The 21806-nt window shown below is 44.6% G+C and overlaps 1 protein-coding gene across 2 annotated transcripts in view; it reads right to left on the bottom strand.

Moving 5' to 3' along the window:
• DLG5 (discs large MAGUK scaffold protein 5) overlaps positions 1–21806 on the bottom strand; it is a 469022-nt gene that overhangs the window by 427476 nt on the left and 19740 nt on the right. For both annotated transcript variants that reach the window (XM_029609514.1, XM_029609515.1), the window contains exons 2-3: positions 19715–19783; positions 1526–1694 (exon numbers count right to left, since the gene is read on the bottom strand). In XM_029609514.1, the coding sequence (XP_029465374.1) occupies positions 1526–1694; positions 19715–19783 (238 nt within the window). The remainder of the gene's footprint in view (positions 1–1525; positions 1695–19714; positions 19784–21806) is intronic.

The raw sequence follows: 21806 nt of genomic DNA, 5'->3' as shown, positions 1-21806 counted from the left end.
TCTCTGATCATCTTTTTGTCCTGTGGAGTGGTCCAAAGAGGGGCAAACAGGCTTCTAAGACTACTATTGCTCGGTGGTTGAAAGGTGATTTCGTCGGCCTATATCTGCCAAGGCCGGGTGGTTCCTGAGGGCTTAAAAGTTCATTCTTTGTGTTCTCAAGCTACTTCGTAGGCAGAGAGTCAATTGGTCTCTCCGCAGGAAATATGCAGGTCCGCTACATGGAAATCCCTGCATACCTTTGCTCGACATTACGGTCTTGATGTGCAAGCACCAGTTTTTGGTTCTTTCGGTCAGCAGGTGCTTCGAGCGGGACTGTCTCGGTCCCACCCGGTTTAGGGAAGGTTTGGTACATCCCACGGTCTGGACTGATCCGGGTATGTACAGGGAAAGGAAAATTAGTTCTTACCTGTTAATTTTTGTTCTTATAGTACCACGGATCAGTCCAGACACCCTTCCCTGTCTTTTTCTGCCGTCCACTTGAAGCTCTTTTTACAGGTCTCTGGATGAAAGTCACCTATCATTATCTTAAGGACACCGGAAGCATCTGTTTGATGACAAAGGATATGCAAGAGCGATCTTCTACAGAGTCCATTCAATGTTTGTAATTGTTTAGTTTTTGGGAGTTCTTTCGTTACTCGCTTGAGTTCTCTGGTTACTTGCTTGATCTTTTTTACTGGTTATCTTTGTTCTTATCTGCTTTGACAATGGTTATACTGAACAGGGTAGGCTCTGTCCTGATATAGGATACCCTTTCAGTTTTGGTCTGTCTCCATCTGCTGGACAGGGGGCTCAACCCACGGTCTGGACTGATCTGTGGTACTACAGGAACGAAAATTAACAGGTAAGAACTAATTTTCCTGTAACAACCCACTGCATGACTGACAAATTACAACACACAATTGCCTCTGACTTCCAGTAAAATGTAAAGGTTTTAAGAAGCAGATGCCCCCTTTATTTATTTTTTAAGTTAGGAAAAATAATTTATTTTCAGTCAATTTTTCCTTGTAGGCTGAAGAGATGATTTCCATTATAGCTGAATAAGGGCAGTATAAATGTCAAGGACAGGTTTTGAAATAAATTCTAAGTTTATTCTATTTAATCCACAGTTCCCATCACATCAGTGCTAAAACATCAGTAATATCTGCCTCGTATTGGAAACCGCACGTAAAAAAAAATATATTGCTCTTAACTGATCCCCGCCTCCCTAGAATAATTTATCGATATGCTCAGTGACAAGAGGTATACCAACTTGTACGTAACATGTGAAAAGCAGAAGCTGGGTCACTGAACATTTGCTTGACTGTGCCTGAGGCACACATAAGAGTTTTTCAACTACCAATACTCAAACTTAAAACTCAACAGTTGCCAGCTTTAAAATACCTGACAATCTTTGCTGCCACTGACCTACATTCATACACTTTTGAACAAAAATAACCTTCCTCTAACACATTTCACACTGGTATCACTCAACTATCATAAGGGCTTGCCTTCCCTCAGTAGCAGTGTCCAGTTGTTATCGCTTTACCTGCAGTCGTCAAACGTTGATCCCGGAGAAGAAAGTGCAAGGCGTTTGCGCAGTTCATCCCTCTCTCGAGTCACTTGTCGGAGTTGAAATAAAATGGTTTCCAGCTTCTCACTCATTTGCCTTGTGTCTATGAACACTGGGGGAGGCGAAGAAGCTTTACCAGTTGTACCTAGATAAGACATAATACTAAAATTACAATTAACCTGCCAAATATAATAATGTATTATAAAAGCATATTATATGGTCAATCAAGTTGATGGGCCTTAAAGGTCCCTTAACTATTTTTTCATCATAATTTAAATATTCTAATCAGACTTAATTTTCAATGCTTTGCTTTCTAGAAAATACCATAGGATAGGGACTAGTGCTCAGTGCCACACAAACACAGAGCTTGTGTTTAACCTAGCAAATTAAGGATGGTGGGAAAAATTGTTATAAAACTTAGAAGCCAGCTCCAATGTTGAGGAGCCAGGGGAAAAGGTATCTGCAATTGTTTGGTTTTGTATTTATTTTTTTCTCTCTCTTCTCTTCTCCATTTCTCTCCCCAGCCTCTTCACTTCTGAGGTCTAACAGCAGCTCACTGGCCCAAGCTCAACCTGATCAGGTTGCAACAAAGGCTCATCTCTAGTTGAGGCTGGTGGTAGTACCAAACTTTAGATATCCAGATAACTTTGCACCCAGAATTTTTCCAGCTCTGTGCAATACTAGCAAATGATTACTCACACATTTGGAATAGCCCTGGGTCAGTAAAATGACAATTGATATGATAAAGAGCTGCAAGGCAGTTTAGTGATCAGGAAGTCAGTGCAGTGTTTGGGAGGGAGGGGAAGCGTAAGGTTTGGCAGTCACTGTAGAGTAATCGTGCCATAAAAACTCTTCAGGATCCTCATATTTTCTTGTTCAATGTAATTTAAAGTATTTCATGCTGAATGCCTCTTTAAAGAGATGTACAGATGAATTTGAGACAGAGCAGTACTTCACTTTGTCCCCTAATGAATTTATGCATCTAATTATAACAGTACCTCATATCATTTGCTTTTGGGTTTGTTTGTTTGTTTGTTTTTTAGCAAAAAGAAGCTTTATATAAATGATATTTATACTCTCTTGATATACTCTAGTTCTTCCAAATAATAGAAGGACTAGGGGGCATTCCATGAAGTTAGCAAGTAGCACATTTAAGACTAATTGGAGAAAATTCTTTTTCACTCAACGCACAATTAAGCTCTGGAATTTGTTGCCAGAGGATGTGGTTAGTGCAGTTAGTGTAGCTGGGTTTAAAAAAGGTTTGGATAAGTTCTTGGAGAGGTCCATTGGCTGCTATTGGTCGGGTTTACCTGGGGAGTGGCCACTGCTGTTGATTGCATCAGTGGCATGGGATCTTCTTGGTGTTTGGATGGTTGCCAGGTTCTTGTGGCCTGGATTGGCCACTGTTGGAGGCGGGATGCTGGGCTTGGTGGACCCTTGGTCTGACTCAGCGTGGCAATTTCTTATGTCTGTCTGACTTAGAAGCAGGGGGGATTAGGAAGGGAGCCTTCAGTGTGTTCGCTCATTCATCAAAGTACAAAATGCAGTATTAAATGAGCTAGTATTGCAGTATTCCTAGAAGAGTAGGCAAGCTGTGTGTTGGCCAAAGCCATTCTTAATGGGTGATTTCGATGTATGGCTATAATCTAGGTGGAGAGGACTAAGCAAGATTAGATCATTTTGACTTTTTCCAACAGAAAATCCTCTCTATAAAAGATATGCATATGGGCTGAAACAGTATGAATGTATGTGGGTTGAGGGGTAGGTGGAGGAGGCTCTTATTTCCTGCAATGCTTCCCAGTAAAATCTATTAAAGCATCAAGTGAGTCTTCAGGCTACAGTCCAGGTGGTCCACTTATTACCCCCAAATAATGCATTTTCTCCTAGGTCAAGCAAGATGGTAGTCCTCAAGCATGGGTGACATCATGGAGCCTTGCCTTTTAACTTTTAGAAAAAGACTTAAAACCTGGCTCTTTCACCAAGCCTTCCCTGAACCACCAGTCAATTACTAGTTGGCATTCATTCCTACCTGGTCTGGCACTCTGTCTTCTCGTATAAAATGGACTCTGAGACGTTCAGGTTATAGCACTGTTTAAGTTTTTTTAATTTGTTCATTCTATGGTAACAACACTTTACCGGCCTTTCTTCTTTCCAGCTTGTTGTAAGCTTCCAAGTTCTCTCCCCCTGTTGATTGTAACTTTGACTTATTCCTACCTATTGTTATCTTTCGTTTACTTGAATTATTACTCTAGTTTTCCCTTTGTTAAACTGTAAACCGATCCGATATGGTTATTTACTATGAAGGTCGGTATAAAAAACTGTTAAATAAATAAATAAATAAATAACAGTACCTCATATCATTTGCTTTTGGGTTTGTTTGTTTGTTTGTTTGTTTTTTAGCAAAAAGAAGCTTTAGAAAGAATGTGCAGTATAATACAGGAAATCCTCAGACTTAAATCACAATTGGTTGTTAAAAACTCTCTCAAGTCGAAACAACTTAAGTCGAAAACAATTTTCCCATAGGAAACAATGGAACCAATCACTTGAAAAACAGAAATTAACATTTGTTAAAAGTATGAAATTTTACAGCAAAACTCGTTTGTCTAGTCTTGTGATGGTGGCTCCAGGTTTGCCTATCTGCTTTCTTAAATGCTGTTCTTATTTTCCTTGCAAAGTTCCCCTTAGCACCCGTAAACACCAGAGATGCCCCTATTCACAACTGCACTATATACAATATCGGAATCATTTTCCTCAAACAGAACACAGAAGATACCAAATGATAAGATTACAAATGATGAAAAGCCACAACCAGCATTTGAGTTGTCAAAACTTTAGGAATCAAATCTGCCACTTTTTACTTTTCCCAATTCAATGAGGTCCTCATCATTTAATTGCTCTGAATGTTATGCTAGCAGGACATCCTCTACATCCTTGCTCACCATCTAAGTTGAGTTCTTTACCCAGCTCTACAACATTTTGGGTTACTTCTTTAACAGTCTCTTCATGGTACATGAAATTAGACACAAATTCAGGACACAATTTTCTTCAAATACTAGCTAGATTTGATTGTTAAACTTCATTCCATGCTTCACCAATGTTCTTATCTGCATAACAGGTGAAGACCTGCCAGAATTCTTACAGACTCAGTCCATCTTTTCTCTACATTGCCTCGATTTCCTGTGAAAATGTACATCTAAAATTGTAGGCCTTGAAGGATGCTATAACCCCTTGGTCCACGGGCTGCAACAATAGGGTGATGTCAAGTAGCAGAAACACCACTCTGATGTGGGTGCATGCCATCAAGGATGACAGGATGATCTATAGCATTGTCAATGACTAACACTACTTTAAAAACAAGATTGTTTTTGATGCAATAACCTGACACTATGCACAAAATGATTAAACTAGTCCTCAAATTGTTTTTAATAACCCAAGCCTTTGGATTAGCTTTTCATATCACTGGGAGACATGCCTTTGAATATTCATTTAAAGCACTGGAATTTTCAGAAGAGTAGACAAAGTGGCATTGGAACCAAGCAAAACGTTTGTCTTTAGCAGCTTTATAATCTGGCATAGATTTATCTTCTTTGGCAATCTAGTTTCTAGATGGTATTCTTTTCCAAAAAAAAAAAAAGGCCCAGCCTCATCAACATTATTTGTTGTGCACAAAAGCCACCCTTTTTAATGACTTTTCCAAAGGTTATAGGAAAAATACTAGCCATCTCCTCATCTGCACTGACAGCTTCAATAGCAACCCTGAGGTTAAGCAAGTTTGTTCTTGTCTTAACGTGCATAAACCAGCCCCTGCTTGCACTAAAAGCCCCAGTGGTAAGAATCTCCTCCTGGATTTTCTTTAGATCATTGTAGACTTCTTGCCTTTTCCAGGATTACGCCTAGACTTACTGGAGCAGAGCACTGTTTTTGATCTTCCAAATAATCAGTTTCTCAGCCTGTGCAATAGGGCCAAGACTTTATCATCACTATTGACTGCATTGGAGCAGAGCCCTTAACATGTTCTTCAATTTGCAGCGTATCCTTTAGGGTGGTCACAACAGTTGTTCTGGGGATTTCCAATCTTCCAGCAATTTCAGTTGTCATCTTATCTGATTCAGAGCCATTGATTTCCAATTTAGCTTCCACTGTTAATGTCTTATGTTTACACAGAAAAGTTACCCTCATTCTCCATGGTTTGCTGCTTTTCAGGAAACATTTCAAGAGACACTGGTTTGAGGAAATTTCACAGGAAAGTTTTCATAGGAGTCAGGCTTTCATAGGTGCTGGCATTTCAGAGAGACAGAGGAAATGTCACGGGAAAATTTTCATAGACAGACAAATGCTGGAAATTAAAAAGGCGAGAGAGAAAAAGGCTTATACAGGTGCTGGCATCTCTTGTTTAACATTCAATTTCAAGGGAGCAGGAAGCATTTAAGAGGAACCATTGAGATGTGAATGCAGACCCTACTGGCTTACACCGTTCTTAATTGGCAATTTAAATAGCCCAGGCTTGAAGGGCTGATGACAGTCCAGTGCCTCCTGTACACTGAGCGGCAGGGGCCAGCATTGGATGTGCTAACATCAGCATTGAGTGCTAGCACTGTGCTCCATGACGGAAGGCGAATCAGATATTGCAGGTCCACAGCAGGGTGCTAATTTGCTGAAGATGCAAATCCAGAACATTTTAAGTCGGGTGACGTAAATGTAAGGACTTGCTGTATCTGTATATTTGAGAGACATATCTATCACATATTACCCACAAGTAAAGACTCCAAACTATTTAAACATGAACTGAATGCACCCACTGCATTTTTGTCATCTCGGGTACCTACTTAGCAAGCCCTTTTGGTTTAAAAATCATGCTATCTGAAAAAAATGTCATTTAAGGCACAATTTATCCAAAATAGTCAGGACCAAGATCATTCCAGGTCTCTGAAATTCTGCTCCTCTTCCCACTCTCTCTCATCAGTCCAACTCATAACCCCTGGTCCTTCGTACCTACGCCCCCTGCTACCAGCCTCTTTCCTTCCCATGTTATTTTCAGTTCAGATCAGTTGTTTGAATTATGGTGTGCTCCTTAGATTAACCTATGGTGAACCCTGAGGTTCATACAACCGATGTGAACTGTGAATTGTGTGGGAGGGGGAGCAGCAGTGGGAACAAATAAGAGAAGAGCCCATTTGAAGATCCACTTTCCAAGTATGAGTTTCCAGATCAAGTTTCATGCCATCATCCAAGTAAGCTTTGTTCTGTTCTTAGAAGAAATAACCTTGTTATAGCAATAATTTATATGATCTTTAAACAAAAGCAGTTTTGTTATGATATCATAATCACAGATTTAAGCATAAAGATTTTAAACAAAATCTCATCTTGATCACCATAACGATAAACATTTCTTATTCTTGGTTTTTTGCACAAGCTTTCCCGGAAATTTAAGAGCCGGAAGAAAACAATATCAGCCTGGACTCTGACCCACCATCACCTAATGTACATAGTTTACTGTATATTTAGTTATCACTATTTAGCTATTCACGCTTAATCTCTGTAACCTCCGCCAAGTTCCTCCGCCCCCCCATATTATGTTATCTTGTTTCAATGTAAACTGCCCACTGAGGCGTCAGTTTGATTTCTTTGTAAACCGGTGTGATATGTATATTATACAGGAACATCGGTATATAAAAACTAAAAAATAAATAAATAAATAAATGCTGCTTTATTATTTTTATGCATCTATTCTAAACAGCCAAAATAGAGACTTGCTTGCCAGAAGTATGCCAAGAAGCCATAAGAGAGCATAGTTTATGCCTCTACCTTCTATGGACAGATAAAATTATTGTGGCTACTCAGTTCTCTGAACTTCTGTTGAAGGTATGAATGGATGATGGAGGGAGTGGGAATTTAACTCAGTTGGGAGTCATGGGATGACAAAGCTGATCTGTGCTAAAAACAATTATATAGGCAGACTCAGGGAAGCATGGAAGATGACTATTGTTACCTTGGCAGCTCCTAAGAACATATAAACATACAAAGAGCGCACCAGATTCTATGTTGGTCAGAGATTTTTTCAAAATTCAATTCTTTATTACGGCAACTCCACTGATTTCCTAGCGTGTAGCAGATGGACTCATTACAAATGGGTATAGTGTGCTCGTGCTAGCAGTTGGAGACGGATCTGACGTCAGCACGTGGTACATATACCCCTGCAGGAAGTGCAGCAACTCAGTAATTTCCGTCTCCAAAGCAGTTTGGAGCTACCTTACACTCGCTGAGCATTTTTCCAAATTATAACGACTAAATTCTTAGAAGACATCCTACCTGAAGACGAGCCCCGCACTCCTGCGGTGATACCCTCGGGTCCCTCCCCCAGTTGAGTTTCCCAAGGTGATTTCCATGGTCCCTTGGAGGTAAGTGCCTCGCTTCGGTGGCCGGATCGCGGCAGGGACCTAGCTCCCGAGTGAGAAGGGCTCGGGCGCGGCATAGAGGCAGCCTCGGTCCCGGTGTGGACTTAGCCCCTGAGCGAGACGAGTTCAGGCGCGGCTTAGAGGCAGCGGGTGCACTTCCTCGAGCGTGGCAGTGACGGTACTTACCCTCTCCCCCCGCAGCCGGAGACCGCCCGGGTCGCAGCCGGGAAGTGCCGAAGATCAGGTAAGGCGTACATCTTTACTTTACTGGTCTCCGAAGAGCGAGGATTAGCAGGGTCTGCCTACGTGGCAGCCTGCCAAGGAGGTCGCCATCTTGCCTGCCTGCTCGCCGTCGCCATCTGCCCTGGTTCGCCGCCTCGATCTAAGCGGGGCGACGGGTGTGTATGTTAGGCGCCCATTGTTAAGCGCACGTTGATAGGCGCACATTGCTAAGCGCATTGTTAAGCATTACTAAGCTCACGCTGATAGGCGCACGTTGATAGGCGCACATTCATAGGCGCTCCTTCATAGGAGATCACAGACGCGATGGAGCGTATGAGAGCCCATGCGTCCGCAGAGCCGGCACCTCCAGATTCAGGCATAAGAGCTCTAGGCCTCTGCTCAGCATGCCACCTCAGAGCCACACAGAGCGAAGAAGCAGACTCCCTATGTGCCCAATGTGAGGAGGCCCTGGGAGTTCCAGGCCAGGGCCGGTCTCAGCCCAGTTTGACTGCCAGTTCCTCAGGGAACACCCTGAACCTAGCAGGCCGCGGTGAGCAGCCAGGGAACCCCACAGACCTGGTGCCCCTATGACTAGACCCTGCTTCACTCTCCTGGGTGGAATTATTCAAGGGGATTCATGCCTTCGTCAAGATGCAGTCTGATCCCCGACCGGACCCATACGTACCGGATGGCCCTGCCCCGGGACCTTCCAGACCTACGCATGGCCACCTGCCACCCGGAAGCCCCACTTATGGGGACTCGGATTACTCTGAGGAAGAGGGTGAGCCCCCCGAGGAGGCAGAACTCCCCTCGTGGATAGAGCCGTATCGAACCATGAGACACTTCTTTCCTAAGGAGGATCTTCCAGACCTGGTCTCTCAATGCCTGTCGGAGCTGGCTATCCTGGGCCAGGGCACCCCAGGGGAACCCAGTATGAACCCCCTGCTAGAGGGCCTGCGTCGAACAGCTCACCATTTTCCCCTGCTACAAGCAGCACAGCAGTTAATCGATCTGGAATGGAATGCGCCGCAGGCTTCATTCAAAGGGGGTCGGGCTTTGTCTAGCATGTACCCCCTAGACCCGGCAACCAAGGAGCTGCTGGCGTGCTCGATGGTAGACGCCAAAGTTAGCGCAATTGTGAAGCGCACCACCATTCCGGTGGAGGGAGGGGCGCCCCTCAAGGATGCACATGACCGGCGCATGGACGCCATTCTGAAACAAGCCTTTGAGGTGGCAGCCATGTCCCTATGAATTGCGACCTGCTGCACCGTGGTGACGCACTCCTGCTTATCACAAGCCAGGAACAACACCCCGGGTGAAGAAATGGAATCAGCCCTCTCGTTCTCACTGACGCTACCTCCGACCTCGTCCGTACAGCAGCCAAGGGAGTGTCATCCTCCGTGGCAGCCAGAAGACACCTCTGGTTACGAAATTGGTCGGCCGACTCCTCCTCCAAGACTCGCCTTACAAGAATGCCCTTTAAGGGATCCCTCCTGTTCGGCAGCAACCTTGAGAAACTGGCTAATAAATGGGGCGCATCTCCATTACCCCATCTACCGGAAGACAGGTCAAGGAGGAACCAGCGCCCTTTTCCTAGACCATCCAGAGGTAGAAGCTCTCAACGCTTCAATCCTTACAGGGCTCGCTACCAAGCACCTCGTTCTCAGACCAGGAACCAGTCCTTTCGGACCAGGCCCAACAAGAGGGGAACCGGCTCGGGGTCAGGTCCCGGCTGCACCCCACAATGAGAATCAGCCGACCCATCTGGGGAAAGAAGCCATAGGGGGCAGGCTAACCCTATTTTACCACAGGTGGGTCGAGATTACTTCGGACCAGTGGGTCCTCGCCATTGTCCGGGAAGGGTAGTACCTGGACTTCCTTCATCTCCCTCCGGACAAGTTTGTGGAATTGCCTTAACCGCCCCTCAAGAGGGCGGCGCTGGCAGCTATCTTGGAGAGACTCCTGTCCCTAAAAGCCATAATCCCAGTGCCTGCATGGGACATAAATTCTGGGCATTACTCCATTTATTTCATTGTCCCCAAGAAGGGGGGCACCTTCAGACCCGTCCTGGACCTCAAGTCAGTCAACCGGCTCTTACGGGTCCCAGGATTTCGCATGGAAACTCTGCGGTCAGTCCGAAGTGCAATACAGCCAGGGGAGTATCTCACATCCCTGGATCTCTCAGAGGTCTATTTGCATATCCCAATTCATCGGGATCATCAGCGTTACTTACGCTTCAAAGTCCTGGATCAGCACTTTCAGTTCCGGGCTCTACCCTTCGGGTTAGCCACTGCGCCACGGACCTTTACCAAGGTAATAGTAGTGGTGGCGGCGTCACTCAGGAAGGAAGGCATTCTCGTCCATCCCTACCTAGACGATTGGCTGATCAGGGCAAAGTCACCGGAGGAGAGCCACCGGGCAACCAACAGAGTTATATCTCTTCTGGAAAGCCTAGGATGGGTAGTCAACATAAACAAGAGTTCCCTACAGCCTTCGCAGTCGCTGGAATACCTAGGAGTCCGATTCGACACCCAGGAAGACAAGATCAGCCTGACCCCCAAGAGGAAATCAAAACTCCGGGATCGCTTGCAGAATCTGCTGAGCACCACTTGGCCCACAGCTTGGGATTACCTACAGGTCCTCGGCCTAATGGCCTCCACTCTGGAAGTGATACCATGGGCACGGGCTCATATGAGACCGTTACAGCACGCCCTCCTATCTCGGTGGCGCCCATGATTACAGAACTACACCATGCATCTACCTCTACCGGCCAGAGTACGGAATCAGTTACGGTGGTGGCTGCAGCCCGGCCACATGAGCCGGGGGTCAAGGATGTCCTCCCCAACCTGGACCCTGCTCACTACAGCTGCCAGCCTGAACGGATGGGGAGCACACTGCTAAGAACTCACCGCCCAAGAGCGGTGGAACAGAGAAGAGTCGGGGTGGAACATCAACCGACTAGAGGCACGGGCAGTCAGGTTAGCCTGCCTGCGATTTGCCCACAGACTTCGAAAAAGAGCAGTCAGAGTGATGTCGGACAACGCCACCATGGTGGCATACATCAACCGACAGGGCGGCACCAGAAGCCGACAGGTAGCCTTAGAAATAGCCCCCCTGATGGCTTGGGCGGAAGCAAATCTCCAGGACATCTCCGCCGTCCACATTGCCAGGAAGGACAACGCCACGGCAGACTTCCTCAGCAGAGAAAGCCTAAACCCGGGGGAATGGCAGCTGTCACCCACGGCCTTCCAGATGATTGTGGATCAGTGGGGGACCCCGGGCATGGACCTACTAGCGGACAGGTCCAACGCTCAAGACCCAGATACTTCAGTCGCAGGCGAGATCCCCTATCCCACGGGATCGACGCCCTGGTGCAGCCATGGCCTCCGAGGATCCTGCTATATGCCTTTCCCCCATGGCCCCTGCTGGGTGCCATTATACGCAAGATTCAGCGGCACAGAGGCCTAGTTCTTCTGGTGGCCCCGGACTGGCCAAGAAGATCCTGGTACGCAGGCATGAGAAGACTACTGGCAGGGGATCCTCTACCCCTGCCCCCTCACAGGGACCTGCTGCGACAGGGTCCCATCCTCCACGAGAATCCAGCTCAATTCTCTCTTACGGTCTGGCCATTGAGAGGGCTAGACTGAAGAAAAGGGGATACTCGGGGCCGGTAATAGATACACTCCTCCGAGCACACAAGTTCTCCACATCACTAACTTATATAAGGATCTGGAGAGTATTTGAAGCCTGGTGCGAAACTCACAGCACCAATCCGCATGTCGCTAGAATCCCCATAATTCTGGATTTCCTGCAAGATGGACTTCAGAAGGGTGTGTCCCTCAGTTCAATCAAGGTTCAGGTGGCAGCGCTATCCTGCTACGGCCCCAGGAGGGCCGGCAACAGCATTGCCACACACCCAGACGTTTCATGTTTCCTGAAAGGAGTCAAACACATCCGCCCGCCACTGAAGTGGCCAGTGCCCCTGTGGAACCTCAACCTAGTCTTGGAATTCCTAGCGGGACCTGCCTTCAGACCCTCAGAGGCCTGTCCCTCCGTTTGTTAACCTTGAAGATGGTGTTCTTGCTGGCCGTATGCTCAGCACGCCGCATCTCAGAGCTGCAAGCGCTGTCCTGCCGCAATCCGTTTCTCAGAATCACTCCAGGGGCTATCCATCTTCGCACAGTTCCTTCCTTCTTACCCAAAGTAGTCTCACATTTCCACCTCAACCAAACCATATCCTTGCCAACCACGGAAGGTTTGAAGAAGTCGGAAGAAGGTCGAATACTGCGCCATCTCCACATCGGCAGGCTGCTGTCCAGATACCTGGAAATGTCGGAAGCAGTACGGAAGACGGACCACCTGTTCGTCCTTCATAGTGGGAAGAAGCAAGGAGAAGCGGCCTCACGGCCGACTATTGCCCGCTGGATCAAGAAAGTTATCAAGGCGGCCTACGTAGAAGCGGGGAAACCACCGCCTCTACGGGTCAAGGCTCACTCTACCAGAGCCCAAGCGGCCTCCTGGGCAGAAACTAGGATGCTGTCGCCTGCAGAGATATGTAAAGCGGCAACGTGGTCCTCCCTTCATACCTTCTCCAGATTCTACCGTCTGGACGTCCAGGCCAGGGAGGATACAGCATTTGTGAGGGCAATCCTAAACGGACCTTGGGCAGCCTCCCACCCAGTCCGGGAGTAGCTTTTGTACATCCCATTTGTAATGAGTCCATCTGATACACGCTAGGAAATGGAGAGATTACTTACCTGATAATCTCGTTTTCCTTAGTGTAGACAGATGGACTCAGCATCCCGCCCGGCTGCCAATAGACATGGGGTTTCACCAATTCGAGGTAAGCCATGTTTTTCTTACATAGGGCATCCACCCTACCGGGTGTCGACGCCTTCCGGTTGAGAACACTGGCGGTCTCCAGCTACTATCGATCGGTCAGGTTAATCATGTTTGGTTAATCAATTGGTCAGTCACACATATATCCAGGAAGCTTTTGCAAGGAAGATTACTGAGTTGCTGCACTTCCTGCAGGGGTATATGTACCACGTGCTGACGTCAGATCCGTCTCCAACTGCTAGCACAAGCACACTATACCCATTTGTAATGAGTCCATCTGTCTACACTAAGGAAAACGAGATTATCAGGTAAGTAATCTCTCCAATATTTCAATAACAATATACAGGTCCCCCGACACGGACCCCGTGTTTCGCCGAGCTGGCTGCATCGGGAAGGACAACTCAAATTATGAGAAAATTCTGTAAAAAATGTAAACAGTTACCATTTTAGCAAAACCGGCCAACATAACAACAAAAGCCAACAGCATTTTTAAAAGAACATTTTTAAGTTAATGAAAATTGTATAATTATAAAGCAAAAACACCGCACATACCTTTCACAATATAAAATGACAGGTCGCACGGAGTGCGCCGAACTTACAGTATCCTGGGACTTTAAACTTTCAGATTTTGACACGAAAAATACACTATCCAATCAGAATCCAGAAATGGCTAGCCAATCAGAGCATGGGAAAAATGTACTCATGTAAACCAACTCCATTCGAGCTCACAGTTCAAACCATTAGGTACCATACTATCCAATAGATAAATCTATTTTTGTTCCCTTCTAATCAACATTTCAGGGAAATTCCCTCCTCTTGCAGAGGGTCGGACCACATCAATAACAGAGAATTGTAGATCAGATATCGAATGTAAATGCTGTACCCAGTGTTCCACTAGGGGGGCATTTTCCTTATGATTCTTAATGTTAGAACGGTGCTCGATGATGCGGGTTTTAATCATCCTTAACGTATTGCCTACATACAATTTCAAGCAGGGGCAATTAATGACGTACACCACCCCGGAGGCTCTTCTGACTGCACATCCTCCAGGGTGGTGTTGAGAAAAAATGTCTAAGTTTTTGCATTATATTAGATGGAAAGTATATTTAAGAAGAAGAAGAAAATAATAATGGAATAGAAGTATAAGTTATTATATTTATTTTATTTATTTATTTTTAATTTTTATATACCGGCATTCTCACATCCGATGTAAATCATACTGGTTTACATTAAACAGAATAGCAGGAAATAAATTTCCATAGTCTAATACAATGAACATTTCTAATTAAAATTGTTAACAAGCAAAAAGAAAAGGTAAAGAATTGGAATAAAGGTTAAATTATTGAAAAATATAAAAGATTTTTTTTTTTTAAGCACAAGGGTTGCACGAAGGGGTGCACAAAGGGGAGAGCCCCTTTGTCGCGCGGCGCCTGATGGTGAGGCGCTCTTCAACCGTCGCCAGGGCTCCCAGTGACGTCAGGGGGGGCGTGGTCACACATTGCATCGCAGTCATTCATTTCCCTCACCTCCTGCTGTTGGTTCCGTATCTTATTAAGTTGGTTGCTGTGATTATATATACTGGCGCTAGAGCCCACCAGGGTAAGGCCATTTTGAACTCGCTCTTACCCCCGGGAGGGCCCTCTCGCCGACCACAAGGCTAAACGCTGTCTCTCTCCCCTCCAGCCAGTAACACACGCCCCCTCTGGACAACAACCAGTTGGATACGGGCGCGCCGGTGACTCCTACATACCGCGACTTCCGGGGGGATTTAGGCCCTGCTCCTCCTCCAGGTGCCGCGCACCGGGCGTGAAAAAGGGGCCTGCCCCTTTGTGCGCCCCTTCGTGCAGCCCCATAGGGCAGCCCTACGCTAATTTTGGTTTTACTTTCTCAGTCCTCTTTCAGCCCCGACCGTTGGCTACTCTCTGCATTACAGCAGATTTCCTACCTCTTCTCAGTCTCCACACCTCCCAAAGATGCGCACCTTCACCATTCCCATCATCAGCAACCACCTTAGAATCCGAGCTAAACACTCTCCACATCATATCCATCAGAACAGGCTAATCCCGATTATGATCTCTCCTGTCACACAACTACTTGGCCTTTCACTTTTCTCCTTAACTCTGTTTAATGCCCAATCTCTTACAAAAACCCCCCCCACATTCTTAATGACTACCTTTTGGAAGCCAAACCAGACATCTGTGCAATCACAGAAACATGGTTGAAATCCACGGACACAGTACTAACCAATCAACTTCCCACTCAAATCTATGACATCTTCTCAATCCCTAGACTCAAACAAAGAGGAGGCGGTCTTCTTCTAGCTGCAAAAAAAGGCTTAAGTCTAACCCTTCAACATTCTAATCCAGTTTCCAACCTTGAATGTGCCTTCTTCAAATCCAATCATCTTCAAATTTGCCTTATCTACACTCCGCAGGAACACTAGAAGCAGACCCTTCTCCCCTCATTGAATGCATCGCGAAACATCTCAACTCTGACACACCAGCAATAATAATGGGAGACTTCAACTTACACGTTGACATATCTCCGCATTCCCCCAATTGTGATATTCTTCTATCCACTCTCAGCTACATGGGATTCAAACAGATTGTTAACAGCCCCACTCATAAAGCGGGCCACACATTGGACTTAATCTTCGTTAATGAAGGCATCTCTCTCTCCTCTAAGCACACTTGCTCATCTGTCCCTTGGTGGGACCACCGGATCATCACTACGGTCCTCGAGACCTCAGACCTTCCTCCCCTATCCTTCCCCAAAACCACAATCCAATTCAGAAAACCCTGCTCTTCGAACCACCTTTGTAACCAACTCTCCAAAGAGTTAACACAACTTGACCTCGCAGGCGCAATTGCTGCCACTATTTCCTGGTTTAAAATCATCAACAAAGTAGCAGATCAAACTTGCCCCCTAACCACAAAAGTGCTACACCCTTCCCCGGACAACAGAAAACTGTGGTCCACACCTGAACTGAAGTCCCTCAAACAAGATCTTAGAAGCAAAGAACATAGATGGCGTAAAAACCCCTCCTCTACGACTCTGGCGCTTTATAAATCCACCCTCAATGCCTATAGGAATTCCATTCTCAGAACAAAAAGATTTTTTCGCTAAAAAAAATCATCATTTCATCTTTGACTCTAAAGCTCTGTTCTCAAACATCTTGGCTCTCACCAAACCTACTCCACCGACTATTCCAGACAACCAAGCACTTAGCAAAGGCACAGAACTTGCTAACTACTTCGAGAATAGAAGAGAAGAATAGAAGAAAAAAATATCACCTATACCTGAAAAAGGAAAAAAAAACAGAACTGCAATGTGAGGGAGAGACCCGATCGGAAGCCCTGCCCCTCCCCCCCGACGTCACCAGGGGCAGCTCCGACCGTTGAAAGGCACCCTGCCACCAGGCACCGCTCATCGCGCGCCAAAGGGACCCTCCCCTTAGTGCAACCTGTAGTGCAAATGCCAGTTAATATCTTTGCAATTGAATATCTCTCCTTTGTTTAATATACTTCCTGTTATCCCTTTTTGCTCAATTGTTAAAAATCCTGCATTTTGAGCTTTTGTAAACCGTTGTGATGGCTTTACCGAATGACGGTATATAAAACTCATTAAATAAATAAATAAAATCAAACTAATTAACCCCCTCTCCTCATTCAACCCCTCACCCCCCCTCACAACTTCATCTCAATGAAACGCAACTTTCGAAGCCTTTGAGCCCACGTCATCACTCAAGATAGAAAACATCCTCAAGAAACTCAAACCATCTTTCCACCCTTCGGACACCATTCCCCCGAACCTACTCATCTCCATCCGGAACACCATTGCTAAGCCTATTGCTGAGATCATTAACTGCTCCCTAATACAAGGACTAGTTCCAGACACTCTAAAGCTTGCCATCCTAAAACCTCTATTAAAAAAAACCAACTTGTTGACAGCGGAGCCAGCGAATTTCCGCCCCATAGCCAACTTGCCTCATTGCTAAACTTATGGAAAAAATAGTCAATAAACAACTCTCGGAATACTTGGAGGAACACAAGATTCTAGCCCCATCTCAGTTTGGATTCCGCAAATCACTAAACACAGAATTCCTCCTAATCTCTCTCACAGACACTCTCATCCTGAACATGGATAAAAGACAACCCCATCTACTTGCTCTCCTAGATTTATCTGCGGCCTTCGACACAGTCAACCATGCAATCCTCTTAGACCATCTTGCAGACATAGGCATCACTGGAACGGCACTCATCTGGTTTAAATCCTTCCTTTGTAACAGGTCTTTCAAGGTCAAAATCAACAAAGAATCTCATCCAGTCAGCTCCAACCTGGGAGTCCCCCAAGGTTCTTCCCTCTCGCCAACCCTTTTCAACATTTACCTTCTCCCTCTCTGCCACCTACTCACTAAGCTAAAGATTACACATTACCTCTATGCGGACAATGTACAAATTCTCATCCCGATCACTGAATCTCTACATAAAACCCTAAGCTTCTGGAACATCTGACTCCAGTCAATCAACATTCTACTCTCCAGCCTTAATCTTGTCCTCAACACCAACAAGACCGAGATCCTCATTATCTCCCAAGAAGACAACAACCTTCTTCTTAACGCACCAATCTCTTCTCATTTCGCCAACCTTAATCACTCGACTCATGTGAGAGATCTGGGCGTCCTCTTGGACAACCAACTAAACATTAAAAAATTTGTAAACACCACCACTAAGGAATGCTTTTTCAAACTCCAAGTCCTAAAAAAGCTGAAACCCCTCCTACACTTTCATGACTTCCGCATGGTACTCCAATCCATCATCCTCTCAAAAATAGACTACTGTAACTCTCTTCTTCTTGGCCTTCCCGCCAACACCATCAAACCCCTACAGATGCTGCAGAACTCTGCGGCTAGGATTCTAACTAATACAAAAAAAAGAGATCACATCACTCCCATCCTCCATAACCTCCATTGGCTTCCTATCAAATTCAGAATCCTCTATAAAGTCCTTACTATAATTCACAAAGCCTTGCACAATCTTTCCCCTCTTGATCTTACCATCCAACTGCATCCTCATACTTCCGCCAGACCGATCAGAAGAGCGAATCAAGGCACTTTGTACGCCCCTCCAGCAAAATCAACCTTAAGGAAACAAGCCTTATCTACAGCAGGTCCCCCACAATGGAACGCACTCCCCCCGGACCTCCGACAAGAACCATGTCCTCTGTCATTCAAAAAAAACCAAACTCAAAACCTGGCTTTTCAGACTAGCATTTCCCGAATGAGGACATATGCTCACGTTCACGTCTCCCTGATTTACTCATTTTATCATGCCTTTTTTGCTTCCCTCTATTCGGGTTTCACTGTTTCTACCTAGGTCTAAATTTAATCGAGCTCTCCCTTATAAGAGTAATTCCCACGAGATTTCTATGTTCAGAGCTGGACTTCTGATCTTGACTTCTGTCTAAGATCACTTTCAGATTCGCACTTCTTTTTAGATCCACTGTTAACTGGAAGTTTTACTCCACCCTTTTTCCTCTTGAACTGACTTTCGTCCTCTGGTTCAGAAGTTTGTCAATTTTGTTTATTAAGTATTTATTGAGTTATGTTTTGTCTCCCAGGTTAGTATCTCAATGGGCAATTTTGAAGTCCCTGTATCCCAGTTATTTGTATTCCCTCTTGTTCCATGTAATGCTCCCATGTGATGTTAATTTCATTGTAAACCGGTGTGATTTGTATGCTATACAGGAATGTCGGAATATAAAAGTTAAAAATAAATAAATAAATAACCTATCTAATGGTTAGCAATTTGCTATCTATGTAATGTTAAAAATGAATAAATAAAAAATAAAAAAACTCTTTGCCTCCTTCCAAGCTCTCTCTCCTCCCACCCTCACCTCCCTCCCAGTAGCAACCACTGTGAGTTTTCCGGCCCGCTGCTTGCAACTACTGCAACACACACTCTCCCCAAGGCCCAGACCCTGCCAGATGAAACTATGCCCTAGTTTTGGGCTCTGTCAGAGGTAGCCACTGCAACTCCTGCTCACTGTCTTGTGCCTCATCAGTGGCAACCACTATAATTACCTCTCGCCAGCATGGACCCCTGCTGGTATCTCTTCTGTGGAGCACCAGACTCCAAATTTTAGGCATCCAGATGACCTGGTATCCAGAATTTTTCCAGCCCTGCTCTTGTGTTAAAGTTAGAACAAGGATGTTGTGGATTTCATTAGTTAACAAAATGACTCCTTATAGTGATTCAATTACACAAGTAGAAAATGTGGCATTCTGGATAGTTCCAATTCAAACACCCCCCCCCCCCCCCCCAATGCATTTCTTTTAGAAAAAAGGCCACATTTGTTCCCTTCTATGCTCACACTCCCAAATCACTCACCAACCCTGTAAAGTGGAAAAGTCTGATGTCCCTCTCAAAGTTTGGTGGAGCTAGGTCTAGCTGTTTCAGAATTAAGGAGGGGATACATATACAAACACACAAACCACAATACACAGGCATATTACCACCTGATAAGCTTCTCTGTTCTGTTGAACAGAAGCTAAAAACTGAAAAAACATATTTCACAGTCATGCTGCTCAAGTCTTATACTATATACCACCCGGAGGTTGAAGAAATGACATTTCTCTTGTTTTAAGGACATGAGTTTTCAAGACTTAACTGTGCACAGTGATGTATTGACCTTTAACTGCCATACTCACCAATGCTACTGAGAGAACTACTGCTTTCCGAGTCAGAGGGCATTGTGGATAGCACACTGTAGGTAGAGCCTAGAAGGAGAAAGGAACATGTTTTCTCAGTCATTTTCTAAACCATTTTTGAATTGTGTTATTTTTTTCTCAACAAAATATAATTATAAGCTATAGAATGGTTTCCATTGCAGATTTTCTGCCAAGTCACTGACCTGAAACCTTATGAATTGCGAATTACTACTTTTCCCTCCTCAACTCCAACTGGAGAGGAAGATGGAAACCACTGCTGACCTAATCTGGTATTTTATGTTTTCTTAAAGGAAACACCACTCATGGCTTCTGTTTAGGAATTATCCTCATCAAAATAGGTCCACCAAAGAATAATAATCATTCCTCAAAGGGCATGCAAAAGACTTACAGAGCAACCCGGCTATGTTTAAACAATGGACATAAAACAGAACCAAAGAAATGGTTATAGTCATATGTTTTTCATGAAGCCAAGGACAGAAGCAACAGACCTCTCCTAAGTAAAAGATGCAACTACAGTATTCCCAACTATTTGTGAACACTTCAGTTACTACCACAACTATAATGATATAAGCAAAGACAGGTCTAGCCGTATTCTTCCTCAAGTCCAGTGGTGTAGAACAGTGCCGGTATTTAGCCAGCTATGGTTTTCATATATTAAGATGGAACGCAAATGCATCCGAGAAGGAACAACATTCTATCTAGACTTGGTTAAAAGACCAATGTGTTTCTTATACCAAACTTACAAAATATCTTCCCTACGCCAAGTTTGGTTGAGCTAGTCCGGCTGTTCAAAATTTATAGGGACATGCAGAGACATTAATATGATCTGATAAGCCTGACTCTTCATATCAACCTAAGACACAAAAAACAATATAGCAAGTAAGGTGGTGTTCTTAAAGGAGGGCTATATGGCCTCAAAAACTATTCTTATTCAATTTATAGGTATAATTTTAAACAAAATATATAAACAAGCCACAGGAATCCTTTGTGGTTTGCCAGTTTCAATTCTGTGGATTCCACTGCTCTCTTTTGTCTCATTTCCTTTCTCCCACCACTCTGCCCCACCCAATCAATCAGATGGTCACCATAGCCTGGGAGAATTCATGCATGCACTGGTTTATAGCACTTGTCTTTTACTGAAACAATATTTTCAGCATCTTGTGACCCTGTCCATCAAAATGTAGTTTATTTAAAAGTATTTTTTTTATGCTCATACTGGAGCAGTAGCCAATCTGCAATCTTTTATGGCTGCTAAGACAGTCTAAGCCTACACTATAAATGTGAATTGTTGGAGAATAGACTGCGATAAAAAAAAACTTTGTTTACTGTATTTTCCATAGACTCACTTTCTATCAGCAATAGAATTGATTAAAAAGTACACAATTGATGGCATTTCTCCTCTGACAGATCCTTTTTTTTGTTGTCAAATTGTTTTTATTTGCCAGATAAGAGTAAGATTCCTAGCTCTGAGGATGGAGCCTTTGAAGATTTGGCTCCTTCCCCCTTAGTTTGGATCTTTCTCTTTTTCTTCAGTCTTATGAGAACATAATTACTAGATCTACTTTAGTGATATTCTTCATATCAGATAATGACATTCATTTTTTCATCAGTATTTCAAGTATAAGGACAGTTTGTTTTGTGCACATTGAGTCAGTTTTGCCTTGATGTAAGAGAAACATGGGCCAAGAGAAAATTATTTCTTCAGCTAAAACCCAGGGTCTTGTCGTTTTAGGGGCTTCTATTTAAAATTTCCTTGTAAATGTGTAACACAGAAACAAAGAAATGACAGCAGAAAAGGACCAATGATCATCCAGTCAGCCCAGCAAGCTTCTCATAGAAGTATAAGAACATAAGAACTTGCCATGCTGGGTCAGACCAAGGGTCCATCAAGCCCAGCATCCTGTTTCCAACAGTGGTCAAACCAGGCCACAAGAACCTGGCAATTAACCAAACACTAAGAAGATCCCATGCTACTGATGCAATTAATAGCAGTGGCTATTCCCTAAGTAAAATTGATTAATAGCCATTAATGGACTTCTCCTCCAAGAACTTATCCAAACCTTTTTTGAAC

Source organism: Rhinatrema bivittatum, chromosome 7 (genome assembly GCF_901001135.1).
Source record: "Rhinatrema bivittatum chromosome 7, aRhiBiv1.1, whole genome shotgun sequence".
NCBI lineage: Eukaryota > Metazoa > Chordata > Amphibia > Gymnophiona > Rhinatrematidae > Rhinatrema > Rhinatrema bivittatum.
Note: the sequence above shows the minus strand (reverse complement) of the source record. Positions and strands in the feature narration are given on the sequence as shown.